Here is a 14989-nt window from a genome sequence, read left to right on the forward strand (position 1 = left end):
ACAATCAATAATGGTCAATTATGACCAAATAATGCTATAATAGTTGTTGATGATCAACTCTATAAGCAATATTATCACTAATTAATCAAAGCAATTTGATGTAGAAGTAACCTCGAGGTTTTAGAAATCATATCAACCAAAAAGAGTATATGATCTAGTTTGTTGTTGAGTATTTATTTGTTGTATTTTTTAGTCAACCTCATCTCAAGGAGAATTTTGGTGTGCATCACTTATCAATTTAGAGAATTGAGGAAATATAGAAAGATTATAAGTTATATGTAACATGGTATATTTGGAAAGCCATTAATTTTTTTTTTAATTAAAATAAACATTGTGTTGCAACATTTATGAAATGTTTCTAAATAACTCCTACCTTTAGCTAAAGATGTCATTTTTATCACCAAAGTTGTAATGTTGAAGTTTCTAAATTATGATATTAATTTATGTCTTTTAACATTTTCATTGAGAATAAATATCTTTATGAGTTATATACTCACATGTTTGATGACATTTGATAGTTTTTTTTTAATTATGTAAAACTTATCAATTTAGAGAATTGAGGGAATATAAAAAGATTGTAAGAGATATGTGACATGTTATACTTGGAAAGTCAATTTATTTTTTTTAATAAAAGGAAACTTTGTGATGCAACATCTTTTAAAGTTTCCTAAATAACTCCTACCTTTAGCTAAAGATGTCATTTTTGGTCACCAAAGTTGCAATGTTGAAGTTTGTAAATTATAATATTAAATTACGTCTTTTAACAAATATATTTATAACTTATATACTCACATGTTTAAAAAATACCTTTATAACTTATCTACTCACATGTTTGGTGACATTTGGAATATAGAAAGATTGTAAGACATAAAAATCCATTTTCACTCGTGTATAAATTTATTAATAAATTTTCATTATAAATCAGAGTTGTCTTTAAGTGGGACTTTTTGGAGTTTTTGGCGGAGCCAGAATCCAACAAAAAAAATGTGGTCAAATCTTGAATTGTGTTGTTTAAACTGTTTTTTTGACAAAACATCGTCTGAAACGATGCGGTAGTTTACATAATGGGTTTCGTGGATATGGATTATGACATCATTTCATATTCAGATCAAATGAACATTATTCTTATTTTTTATAAACTCGCTTCCATGTGATTCCATACAAAGATGACGAATATTTGAATCGTTCTATTGTTATAAGCCTAGGATTTTCTATCGATGCGTCTAACATCTCGTCCCAATATAGCGCCAATCCAACAATTAATTTTATATTGATTCAATACCTTGGAAAACCTATGAGACACTTCGATTGCGCAGAGTTCACCCATCAAATTTGTGATTTCAATGAATCCCTACCAAATTCTACACAAATTAAATCAAAAAATAAATTGGAAAACTTTTAAAAAAAATACACTTAAACACAATTCATTATAAATCTGTGTAACAATAAAATTAAATTTAAATTATAAAGTGTATTTATTATTATAATATAATATTTAGTGTTTTTTAAATAAATTTTGATTAAAATTATTAACCTGATATATTTGACTTAGTTAAATTTATATAATTTAAATGTAAACGAGATTTTCTTATAAATATGATCAAACAATTTATTAAAATATAATAATTTCAGATACATTATTATTTTAATATAAATTTCCTATAAATGTGATTAAACAATTTATTAAAATATAAATAATTTCATATGCATTATTATCTCAATATAAATGTATGAAAAGTGAGGCAAAATAAAAACGCCCAATATTTCTTAGCTAAGAATTTTGGCTTTCGCATAAGAATAAAAGTTCATATCGGTCAAAATGGGATGAAGAGTTCACATGACATTTGTAAAGTTTAAAAGTAGAAATGCACATGAAAGCCCATGCAAAATTATTTTTGTCAAATAATTGAACTCTGCTTGTGATTTAAAATATGTGTATATACGTCAAAAATATTTGGTGAAAGTTCGAGTAACGCAATTTATGCCCTTGTGACTTAAAATATGTGTATATACGTCAAAAAAAATATTTGGTGAAAGTTAGAGTAATGCAATTTGCAAAGGCATAAAGCGAAAATACAAAATAATAGAAGCTTAGCGGAAGGAATTTAATAATAAGAAGTGGGCGGTCCATAATTGATTGAAGATAGAGTATGCTGTGATTGTAAATCAGTAGCACTTGCATTAAATTATTCAATTATGGCATATTATAATAAAATAGTTGGTACAAATTGTTATCATTGCAGTAATATTAATAATGGAAGTTCAGCAGAAGGAATTTAATAATAACAAGTGATCAGTCTAGAATTTATTGAAGATAGAATATGGTGCGATTATAAATCAATATCATTTGCATTAAATTATTAAATTATAGTATATTGTAATCGAGTTGTTTTTAGTGAGATTTTTTGGAAGTTTTTTTTATTGGTTTTTCTGGTCTAATTTCTCTAAAATCTGGTGGGAATTTATTGAAATCACCAGTTTGATGGGTAATCCTTGCACAATCAAAGTGCTTTAGGGGTTTTGTCAAGGTGCTGAATCCATATATACACTCAAAAACCAGTTTAAATAACACAAATCTAAATTTCACCTCAAATTTTTCCGCTGAATTCTAGCACCAGAAAGTCCAAAAAGTCACACTAAAGACAACTCCCATTGTAATAAAACGATTAGTACAAATTACTATCATTGTAAGACAAGTGTCAATATTGTATGTTTTTCTTCAAATTTATATTTTATATTTATTTTTCATTTCTGACAATTTATAAATAAACTGAATAAAAATAGTCAAATCATTAATTTTAACCAATCCAAAAATAAGATTTTCGGATTTCAAAAATTTTAAAAAAATCTTTAATTTTTAGAAAACTCATTTTAATACAATAATTTCTGATTAACATTACGAAACTTTAGAATTTCTTTTGAAAACCCAAAAAATCTAAAAGCTTTGACCAAAAACAACTACAATATAAAACTCCCTGTTGGCAGTTCATTAAATCCAATTCAAATAACATATTACAATGAGTTCCTATAAATAAAGTCCAAAAACAATTGCAATATAAAACTCCCTATTGGCAGTTCCTTGCATCAAATTGTTGGGTTTTGTAAACATGCATCCTTTCAATAAAGTCTTAGAAATAAAATCCAATTGAAATAACATATTACAATGAGTTCCTCGTATTCGCGATGTGTCCCGGGTGGTTGGGACGGAGCAATATTGCCCTCCCCACCTGGGTTCGATTTCACCCTTACATGCCGGATGTGTACAACATCGTATATTGATTATTCTGAGTTGAAGTCAGTGTGACGCAACAATTGTAAAAAATCCTGTTGTACAGAATGTATATTGTGTAATGTTGCTTCTTTAGCGGGGATGCCCTTTCCCCCCTGAAATATTACAATGAATTCCTATATAAATAAAGTCCAAATCCAATTGTAATATGTTTGAAATAACATATTACAATAAGTTCCTCTATAAATAAAATCCAAAAACAATTGCAATATAAAACTCCCTATTGGCAGTTCCTTGCATCAAATTGTTGGGTTTTGTAAACATGCATCCTTTCAAAAACAATTGCAATATAGAACTCCCTATTGGCAGTTCCTTGCATCAAACTGTTGGTTTTGTAAACATGCATCCTTTAAAAAACAATTGCAATATAAAACTCCCTATTGGTAGTTCCTTGCATCAAATTGTTGGCTTTTGTAAACATGCGTCCTTTCAACATAACAGTGAAGTCTTAGAAATAAAATCCAATTGAAATAACATATTACAAGAAGTTCCTATATAAATAAAGTCCAGTGAGTAGTGAGTGGTGCACATTGGAGCACATAGTGATAGAGGTCCAAATAATTACATACAATTATGCTCAGTTCCATCTTGTTGATGGACCATAAGCTTTGGCCAAAAAACAATTGCAATATAAAACTTCCTATGGGAAATTCCTTGCATCAAATTGTTAAGTTTTTGTAACCACGCATCCTTTCAACATAACAATGAAGTATTAGAAATAAAAATCCAATTGAAATAACATATTACAATGATTTCCTATATAAATAAAGTCCAATGAATGGAGCACATAGTCATAGAGGTCCAAATAATTACATACAGTTATACTCAGTTGCATCTTGTTTGGACCATTGGAACCTACCATGGTATCTCTTGACCATCCCAAGCTAAGAATTTCCCGTTGTCACATTTTTTGGCACAATTGATAATACTAAGCAACTTTTGTACAGAGAACTCTTTTGTAAACAATTTGTTCGGAATAATATTATGTTGGAATGGCTTTGAAAGATCAGTGTCCACTGTCCCAGGGTGTAGTAATAAGCAAATGATTGGGTCCTTCCGTCGCTCAAATTCCAAAGATATATTCTTTGTCACTTCACATTTGTTAACAAAATTAGTATTTCTTCTTAAAAAATGACTCAAAGAAAACATTAGAAGGCATTAACAATGGAAAGTGACTCGCTTTCAAACTACAATGAAATTAAAAATCAAGGAAAACGCTCAATTACATTTTTAAATGGATTCAAAATGTTTGATATAAATATACAACTTTAATAAAGCTAAAATCTATACCATTCATACCATTGTTTGTGAATGTGTAAAATTTAAAATTATGTTATCTCATACATATATCTAACCATTATTGTTGCTAATTTAGGTCAATTCAAGAATGACCCGTTGGAATATGTAGGATACATAATTGATCAAGCCAAAATATGAAGTAAAGCAATAATATCCACCAAGGAATTTTGTCAAATGCAATTAGAGCTCAAGTTATATTATGTATGGTGTATAAAAAAATTGTAGTGTGTCATAGAGAGGTGAGAACCAAGTAAATTCAGGGAATGTAGACCAATAAAAATAAAAAAGTGATAAGACTTCTTAGCTAGGGGAAGGATGAGAATTGGATTTAGGGAGATGGTCTGCCAAACTACAAGTTGATGGACATAAGCTAGTACGGTGAGACATCTATAAATTGCAATTTTAATTTGTTAATGGAAAATTGGTAATCTTTTTTATTACAGTAATGCATGATAAATCTTAGAAAATGTTGTCGCTCAACTAGATAGTTATGTAATACAAAAGATAATAGTTTAAATTTGGCCTAGATGTCCAAAAGGTGGGGATGCATGTCCATATTCCTTATAAAATTAACAATCCTATAATTATCCTTAACTACTCGATGTTAATATTGACACACAAATCAATTGAGCAATAACATTATCATACAAAACATAATGAAACTTAAAACAAAAAAAATGCTAATATAATGACCAATAGTAGGCATCCTCTTTAATGTCATTCAATGGAACTATTCAAAACTTGGTCCTTTGCTGATCCTTTCCAAAAATGGCAACAAAGAATAACTCACTTTTGCCTCCTATTAGATTCATAGATTGATCACCTTGTTTGCCCCCCCACTACCCTTGAGGTTGTTGGTTGACCACAATGTAGGTCATTGAAACTAGAAACCTCTAGTGGGGTGGAGGGAATGCACAAACTTCTAGGATAAAAGAAGATAAGAAAAAATTCTCTCTAAGTTGTTGGACAATGCTTATCTTCATGCTAAGCTCTAGAAGATGCCATTTTTGTGTACTCATAAAAGCATCAACGCCCTTTTCCCAGTGGCAAAGCTCTCGTATATGTTTTATAAATTCCATTGTGCAAATATTTCTATCTTTGTTTTCTTGCTTGAGCTAGCTAATGAATTACCTTTTCAACAAATTCCATCTAATTTCCCTATTGCAAAGTTGGCATTATTTGGATGGCTAGTGGCTTAGGAAAGATATCTACAAGTGTGTTGACATTGATGTCAGCAGTCATGTTGGGAGATCTGTTGAGCAATTGGCATCGTCTAACTGTTGGCAGGAGTGTTGGCATTGATGTCAACCAGATTAGCATGGATGCTTGTCGCAGTTGATGTTGGCTTTGATGCTCCCTAGCCTAGCTGTGATGGTAATTATGCTAGCATTGATATACTTGATGTGCTGAGCTCAGGAGGAATCCCATGGTTGCTGCGTTGCCCTGTAGAGAGTCATCATAGTAGCAGGCTTATTGAAAAACCATAAAATGACGACTATGGTGATTGGTAGTCCAAGCTTAGGAGGAATCCTATGGTAGCTGCAATCTTTTGGTAGAGAATCATCACAGTAGCAGGGTTATTGAAAAGCCATAAAATGATGACTATGGTGATTGGGAGTCTAGGAGGAACCCCATGGTTGTTGCAATGCTTTGTAGAGAATCATCATAGTAGTAGGCTTACTGGAAAAGCCATAAAATAATGACTATGGTGGTTGGGAGTTTAGGATTCCACGAGCAAAGAATGACAGAGAGTTTGCAGCCGTTTTATAATTAGCAGATGGGATCAAAGTCTACATCGGACTATGTTGCACAAAACTTCTAGGAACCCGATGTTTCGGGACATACCCATACTCGAAACTTCGAAACTCGACTGAGACTCAACCATCATGTAATCATCTATGAGAGTTAATGTAGACTTGGTTTTCCTTCTAAATTGTCATCTATGGGTCTTATTCCCTTTTTACTTGCAATATAATGTGTTATTCACTTATATATATATATATATATATATATATATATATATATGGCATTTTAGTCAGCGTTTCGATTGACGTTTCCATTTTTGGGAGGTGACGTTTCTAAAGGTACCCATTTTGGAAACTCCAAAATGTTTCGATCTTTTGTTCAACTTAGACATCGGACCCTCTCCATTGGAAAGTGCTCTGAAAGAGCTTTCCAACAGTGTGTGGAAGTTTGAAAATGGTCTCCTGAATCAAAAGTTATGGTTTGCTGATGTCAGGGTCTTGAAGTCCTAAGCAAGGCGAAATATCAGAGCTCGGCAGAGTGGAAGGATGAATATCAGAGGTTGGAGTACATCGGGACCCAATATCGAAACCTTGAAGGAGGCTATATCAGAGAGTAGAATATTGGAACCTCAGAGCAGGTCATATCGAGATATCAGAAGATGGAGGTCATTGGCACATCAGAGGTCGGAGCAGGGGATATCAGAATATCGAAAAGATGAAGCCATCATAACCTCAAAACTTCTTAATACTTGCATTTTGAGAAGTTACGATGTTTGGAGTTTCTGATATTGTTAAAAGCGCCGAGGGATGCGTAGCAAAATTAACAAAGGACTTCATTGCAAAACCAAGGCTTGACAAGACCCTTTCTCTCTCCTCAGACATGACACATGGCAGCAGGTGATTGGTCCTTAAGAGCTGAAGTGGCCATTGATGTCAGCATGACATGGTAGTGTGATGGACACGTGGTAGCTTGTTTTGGCATTTTCGGTGGCCCAATGGGGCATCAGGGTGACACGAGTCACCACTCAAGTGACACCACGTGGATAAATGATGAAAGCATGACGTCATATAGGAGGTCAGCATATTGGAGATTGAGGACCTCGTAACTCGTGCAAATGGCATTTGCAAAAGTTACGATCAAAGGGGCTTCGGTATTCACTGGTACATGGTCGTGTGGAGACGCAAAGAACCAAGGGTGTAGAGAAGTGATAGCACCTAAGTGCTATGAAGCATTTCGGCAGTTGTACATCTCGCAACTCCAGTGTAAATACTCTATGAGGAAAGTTACAATGAAAGGGGCTGTGATGATACTAGCACTTGGTTGTGGAAGGCTAAAAGAACAAAGGGCGAGAGCTATAACACAAGGAGATAGTTCCCCGGTAGGAGCTTGAAGGTTTGGCACCTAAGTGTTACACTGGCAGTCACACGCAGCAGTCCTATGGTTTGAAAAGCGATGAGGGCTAAGCAGAGGGAGCTATAACACAATCAGGACTTTGCAAAAGTTACGATATGCAGGGGCTCCAATATAACGCTATAGTGGTATGCTAAGCCGACGACCACATACCCGATCTTATGAGAAAGAAAATGTTCTGGGTGCTAATTGCCAAGGAGCTAAGGGTATCGAAACTGAGAGATATCGTAACGTTCCTCTTGTATGAGTTACGGTATGTTGTGGCTCCAATATAACTGTATAAAGTTGTATGGTAGATGGATGAGTCGGAAACAAGGACCACGATTGCGCAGAGGAGTTGGTCTCAGGAGTAATAGCGATTGTCAAAGATCGTTGGGTTAAGGCAGCAAGGACCATGATTTTGCAGAAGAGTGTTGGGCCTGCCTTGAGGTGAGACAAGCCATCTCTGTGCTCTGATACATGTGTCACAAATTAAATGAAGATTAGAAAAGCCATGCCGAAGTACAGTCAAGTTGTGTGAAACCATGAATAAGCATGGAGAGTCTCAATGATAGGAGATTTGTTCACAGAGAGGACAATGTCTAGTTGAAGAGTGCAGGTGGATTGAGAATTAATTCTCAGTATGGAGAAACACTCAGGTGCCCATTCTCATGTTTAATGCAGTGGTAGAGACCGAGTCAGACACAACAGCAGAATGGAAGGGCCATGCCTAAGTACACTTGTGCAGTGTGGATATAGGACAATAGTGGCATCATCGACTAGTGAGCAATATAGGAACAGAACATGGTAGTCCAGTTGAGCAAAGTGGGGGAAAGCAACATTGTTGTGAGAGCGCTGTGTGTAGAGCTCTGAGCGGTGTGTGCGCTACTATGTGTGAGGATAAGTGATCCTGTTCCACTGTGAAAGGTGGAGTGTGCCTAAACAGAAGAAAGTAACCCCAAAAGAGAGAGCCAATGTTGCTATGTGAAAGGTCTAAGGTGCCTATGCATAGGTAGAAGGTCGATAAGAGTGATGTTATATGCAGTGGACAGAGGGCTGTGAGTAGTGTGGTGTTGTGGTGTGAGAGGCCGAGAGAGCCTAAGGAATAGAAGGTCGTGAGCTAAGTGTATGCTTATGAAGAACAAAGAACAAAGTGTTGTGTGGGCTGTAATGAGTGACTGTTGTTGAGAAGAGGAGTGAGTTGCTGCAGAGTGAGCAAGGTTGTGAAGAGAACAAAACTGATAGCAAGTAAAGTGGCTGCCAATTACAGAGAACATTGAGTTCCTTGCTGAGTGTGGGTTGGAGCTTGCATACAGGAAGTTCATGCTTCCATCTCTAGTGGGTGCTTGAGAATGCTTGGGGGTTGGTGCCCCCTGCAAGTTGGTGCTTTCATAATTCCAAGGAGCTGCAAGTTGGTGTTTGTAACAAATCCGTGAAGTTGGTGCTTCACATGCTACTTCTGGTAAGTTGGACAAGTGTCTACAAAAGGAGGGAGTTGGTGCTTCCTGCTAGTGGCTGCTAGCAAATAATCAAAGGGAGCTGGTGCTTCCTCTGAGTGGTGGCTCACAAAACATGTTGATGTAATAAAGTAGGTGCTTGTTAGTCCCCACTTTTGTATCCATTTACACCTACTTCCTTACTGTTTTTACCGACATTTATTCCCTTTTTACCCTTTTTGTACTACACCATCACCATCAAACTATGCTATTTTATAACTGGAGGTAGAATACTTACTTAGCACTATTTTCATTGCTTTTGGTTAAGTTTAAGTAGATATCAACAAGATCATATTCATTGGATTATTTCTAACTAATTATTACTTGGACTCATAGACTTGGAAGCATGTAGATAGCTAACAGAAGTCTCAGCACATGAAGATGGACAACTCATCACTCAACTGATCATCCACCATTATTTAACTAACTCTACACTATGATTTTGTACCTTATCTAGTAGTCGATATTCAAGTGATATCTCAGACATTTTAAGATGAATCTCTTCATGTTTGAAAAAGAGATCGGTTTTGCCAAAACATGACCCAGCCTAGTTAATCCGAGATCCATATGGAGAATCACTCACGAAGATTTCATACAACCCATATTAGTTTTGGTGATTATCTATTTACTTTTTATGGTTAATTAGTTAGATCTAGTTTCCAGCGGTCAACCTTTTTAAGGCCAAATGTGCTCTATATCTAGGCTAGCGAAAAGAGTAATCGAACAGACTGCTAATTAGTTTTTATGCCGGTACGCTTTACTCAGGAGACAATATAATAATGTATATGACATTTGAATCTGCAATTTGAACTTCAACATAATTTTGATTCAACATTAAATCTTCTGTGAGTATCATGGTTCTTCCTTAGTTCTTAGTAGTATTGAATTAATTTAAGCTTGCTCCAGGAGTGGCAAGGGCCCATCACCACCTGGAAACAAGTTTTGTACTTAGTATAGATCTTAGGAATTATATTTGATCATCCTTCAGCACTGCGAGTTTTGTATGGATTTCAGAATTGCTATTTCATTTCGTGCTTAAATATTTACCCTGTTTCATAAGTCTGAACCAAATTTTATAGATTTCATTCCTCAAATTTGTAAAGACCAGTAAGAATTCCATTGAGTAATAATTCTTGACATATGAATGGTGTTTTTGATATGGTTGCATGACGCAGAGTGTTTAAGGAATGCTTTTAATTTGGAAAGGTACAGGGATTGACCATTATAGTTTAAGTCTCGAAATAGATTTTGTATTTTGTTTATTTTTTATCTGGTAGCATTATGCTTATATGAAAATGCTCATGATAGTGAAGTTTGGATTTGTTGATTCTGAATTAACATAGATCGAAAATGATTGAATTGAGATTGAAGTTTAATACTTATCATGCAAGGTTTTCTGAGTGGCTTGTAATAACCTTAGTTTGGAATGAGTGGTTGAATTTCTGAGTTGAGCGGCTTGTAATAGCCTTAGTTTGGAATGAGTGGTTGAATTTCTGAGTTAAATACAGTTAGTGTGAAATTGAATAAATTCAGTGTGCATTTAGTTTTTAAGATGGAAAGTTATGACTTCACATGCTCCAGGATCTAGGCCCAACAACTAGAATTCTGCTTAGTTAAAACTTTCTTATTTTCTTAGCATAAGAATATATTTGGTGAGTGTCACTTGTATTTAGATTAAATTTGATGTGGCTTTGGTTCTGTAGTAAATGCATGAATACAGTAGGAGTTTGGGTTATGTGTGATTTCCATTACTTCAAAGAAGTTAAGCTTTCTGAGTGATTTGCCCTTTCTGAATCGAAGATTTCCTTATTGAATATTTTTGAGTGGTCACTAGAATCTTTTAATTTCTGAGTGGTGAGTGGTGAATTGTAGTTACTGGTGATAAGTTTCTCTTAGGTGGTGATTAGAATCTTGTAATTTAAGCAATAACTTCTCCTTTGTTCACATCATGATTAGTAAAACCAACCTTGATATCATGGTCCAATTTATACAGTGATTGGGTTATTTAAATAATGATTGGCATGCTTTTACAAATGGTGATCCATATTACTTGAATTGTAAATCCTGAAGCAATTTGTATAAAGGCTTTGCATCGATTTGTTTTCCTGTTTCATTTATGAGTGTATTCTTAAAATAGGTCAGTTATTATTGAAATTTTAAATAAGATAAAGATTGGATTTAATAGGTTTCTTCACTTCAACTTGTGGCGCTTATGGAAAGGAGGAATTAAGCATTCTGTACTTAATTTTAGAACCTGAATCAGAACGCAGTGTGACTCAAAAATTACAATCCTCGGTCGATGATTTAATTTAGGGGAATTAAAACAACAAATAAAACTCCTAACATTTTTGGCGTCGTTGCCGGGGAGTTGCAAACGGTCCAGGTAACAATTTGTGTTTTTGAGTTCATGAGTGTTGAAGATTTTGCAGGACAAGTAGAGGGTAGGGAGTGTACGGTAAGACGTGAGTGAAGAGCCACACATCCACTATGGTGGGGTTGCCCCAAAGTCTGGTTGTTTCTAATGAATCTTTGTAGTATTCTCTTTTCATATGCGTAGAAGTAGAAGTAGGCCTAGGGATAGCAAGGGTAGGTTTATTTCAAATACACAATCATTTTCATAACTATTTGGTTCCACAAAAACACCCCCAACTAATCCAGTTAATCATTATACAGGTATCAGAGAGGGAGGAGGCACCAACAACAAGGTGGCATCAACAAAAGAAATACCGCTTCAGAAGGGGCCTGAACAACCACCAATTGTGCCACAGTAGGTGAAAACTGTTCTAGGAACCATAGTGGGCACAAGACCAGTACTAATTCCACAGTTGGAATCAACAGCTAGAGGACCTCGGAGGGACCTAGGCCGGGTAACATCAATATCAACCTAGCTAAATCTTCTTCCAGTCGAACCACTGCACCAAAGACTACTCCTGAACCTATATTAAAAATGGCTAACAACGGAGGAGGGGAGGAAAACAGAAACAATGGGGAAAATCATAGAGATAACGACAGAGTACACACCTTATTTGGAGGAAACAATGAATGGAGGGATGGACTAAGAGGAGGTCCCGAGGACTAAGAAGACGAAGCAGAATCAACTTTTGGATTTCCTATTTTGGACATTACCAGAAATATTACCATGAAGAATATACCCTTGGCATCGCTTCCACTTTTTCACGGTATGTCTTCCGAAGACCCCAACACATTTTTATTTGAATTTGATATTCTTTGTAGAAGCTACAATTATTATGATGATGCACACAAACTGAAATTATTCCCTGCCACCCTAAAAGACTCAGCCCTAAGATGGTTCATGAGCCTAGGAGAACATACCATTTATTCCTGGGATGATATGAAATTTGTCTTCCTTAAGAAATACCAAGACTACTGTAAAAGTAGAGATGTTAACGATATCTTTAGGATGCAATAGTCGGAAGATGAGAGTTTGGAGGAATATCTGGAAAGGTTCCTCTATAACTATCACAAGTCACGAATGGGCAGTTTGGATGAGAAAACTATTAGGATTATCTTTTTGAAGGGGTTAAGGGAAGAGTGCATTGAAACACTTAATCTTCTAGGTTCCGGGGATATTTATAAAAAGCCTTTTGCTGACATCGCTGAAATGTGTCGAACTTATTCTAGAAGCCAAGCTAAGGTAGGCAAAAGAACCCGAGACAATTCAAGAGATTATGTGCCTAAGAATTCAAAATCTGTACAAAATGTTGTCACTAGGGTCAAGTTGGGAAACCTTTTGGAAAACTTTAAAACTGACATCTTAAACACCATCAATGACCAACTCGATACTTTAAAAATAAAAAGAAAACAAGAAGAGGAAAAATTTGCTTTGGCAATTTTCTGTCCTAAATGTAGGCATAAGCATGCTGAAAGGGAATGTCCTATTAATATGGTTGAGGTCTGTGGAATTTGCACATGAGAACATACCACCGATCAATGCCCATCCCTTCCTGGTCTACAAGCCATTTTCAAAGGAGGTGCTGAAACTAATGATTTACCACAAGTAAATAGGAAGCCAACATGGAGAGGGTCAAACCAAAATATTTTTCAAGAACCTAATTTACAAGGATTTCCCCAAAATCAGTCTTGGAACTCTCAACCATCATACCCTCCATGGCCTCCACAACCACCTCAAAAATCACCTTGGAACCAAGGATGGAGAGGAAACTTTTATGGGAACGTATTCCAACCACAAAATCAACCATACTCCCAGTATCAATGCACACCTAATATGCCTTATGCATCCAACATTCCGCCATTTCAGTAGGCATATAATCCAACCTATGTTCAGCAACCCTCATTGCCACCACCTCCATTACAACAACTCCTACCTCTACCTTCGAGCTCTAATTCGCCCCCATAGCAGGCACCCCAAACATTTAATTCACCTCGACCAACCCAACTGCCTGCACAACCTATCACTAACCCTAATAACAGACCTCCACAACTTGTGCAAAATATTGAATTACAACCTTTCCCTACGTATGTTATTATTGTTGTCCCTGTCAATGAAATTCAATTAAGATCAGGGAAAACAATCAACAAAGAGAAATACACTGTAATCATTCAAGAGGAGGATCCTCAAGTGAAACCTGAGGATGAAATTCACCAACAAATAGAAAACAAAAAAATAGTGAACCAGAAGAACCAAGGGAGCCTCCTTACCCGGAAAGATTGCTTGTTAAGAAAACTGAAACTCCCTTGGAATATGATCTAGAATCTGAATTAAGGAATGTTTGTATCAAAATACCGTTGTTGCAAGCTATTAAAGACATTCCTATTTACACCAAGATCATCAAGGATCTATGCATCAAGAAGCCAGGAAGGAAGGGACATAAAAATCAGAATGTTAAAATAATGAGTCAAATGACAGAGATGATATCTGATTTTCCACTCAAGTATAATGATCCAGGGAACCCCATAGTTACAATAGAAATCAATGGAACTCTTTTACCAAACACCCTTGTAGATTTAGGAGCAGCCATTAATGCTATGACAGTCGATACTATGACACTATTACAACTACAAGGAGTTAAGCCTACACCTATAGTACTGGAATTGGCAGATAAATCCATTGTCAAACCCATGGGGATCCTAGAAGACATAGTGGTGACAATAGCCTCCTGGCAATATCCAATTGATTTTGTTGTGATTTCTCCAAAAAATTCTAAACCCGGACATCCAATAGCTTTAGGACGACCTTGGTTGGCCATTGCTGATAGTGTCATTGGGTGTAGAAATGGAGAAATGATTATTTCGAATGGATCACACAATCAGACATTGACTATTTTTCCACCTGCCCAAATGGCTGCTGAAGTATCTCTCTGGTTGGAAAGTCCTTATGGGGACGAAGAATGTATGTTTCCTCGATTAAATTTAGAACAATCACGGGGATTCTAGGGACAATCAGAAGATCATGTTTTACAGCAGTTCTTGTCTGATATTACTTGCATTAATTATCCTGTTTCTTTTAATGGTTATCGACATGTTTTCAACAATGAATTTCAGGATACTTGTCATCCAGCTATATTTGCAACATTCACTATGGCAGCATTGGAAGGTAGCAATGAAATAAGTACCAAACCTACTGAAATTGATGACGGAAAGACATTGTACATTGGAACTGGGTGAAGTACAAAACATAAGCAACAAGTATTGAGCATGATTCAAATGCAGTCCGAAGCATTCACCTAGGATTACTTAGACATGAAAGGTATTCATCCAGACACATGTATACACCATATTTATACAAATG

At 35.5% G+C, this 14989-nt stretch overlaps 1 protein-coding gene across 3 annotated transcripts in view; it reads right to left on the reverse strand.

The window, feature by feature from the left end:
• Positions 1 to 2966: 2966 nt before the first annotated feature.
• LOC149227922 (NAD(P)-binding Rossmann-fold superfamily protein) overlaps positions 2967 to 14989 on the reverse strand; it is a 380332-nt gene continuing 368309 nt past the window's right edge. The window contains exons 6-7 of one of the 3 annotated variants that reach the window (XM_089377984.1): positions 4149 to 4380; positions 2967 to 3384 (exon numbers count right to left, since the gene is read on the reverse strand). In XM_089377984.1, coding sequence (XP_089234110.1) covers positions 3246 to 3384; positions 4149 to 4380 — 371 coding nt within the window. In that variant the 3' untranslated portion in view covers positions 2967 to 3245. Of the gene's footprint in view, positions 3980 to 4148; positions 4381 to 14989 lie in introns of all 3 variants that reach the window. The other 2 variants (XM_089377985.1, XM_089377986.1) reach the window with 2 other exon arrangements.

Source organism: Pinus tabuliformis, chromosome J, assembly GCF_031772625.1.
Source record: "Pinus tabuliformis cultivar Carrire ecotype Pingquan chromosome J, CPIR1, whole genome shotgun sequence".
In the NCBI taxonomy this organism is placed as follows: Eukaryota; Viridiplantae; Streptophyta; class Pinopsida; order Pinales; family Pinaceae; genus Pinus; species Pinus tabuliformis.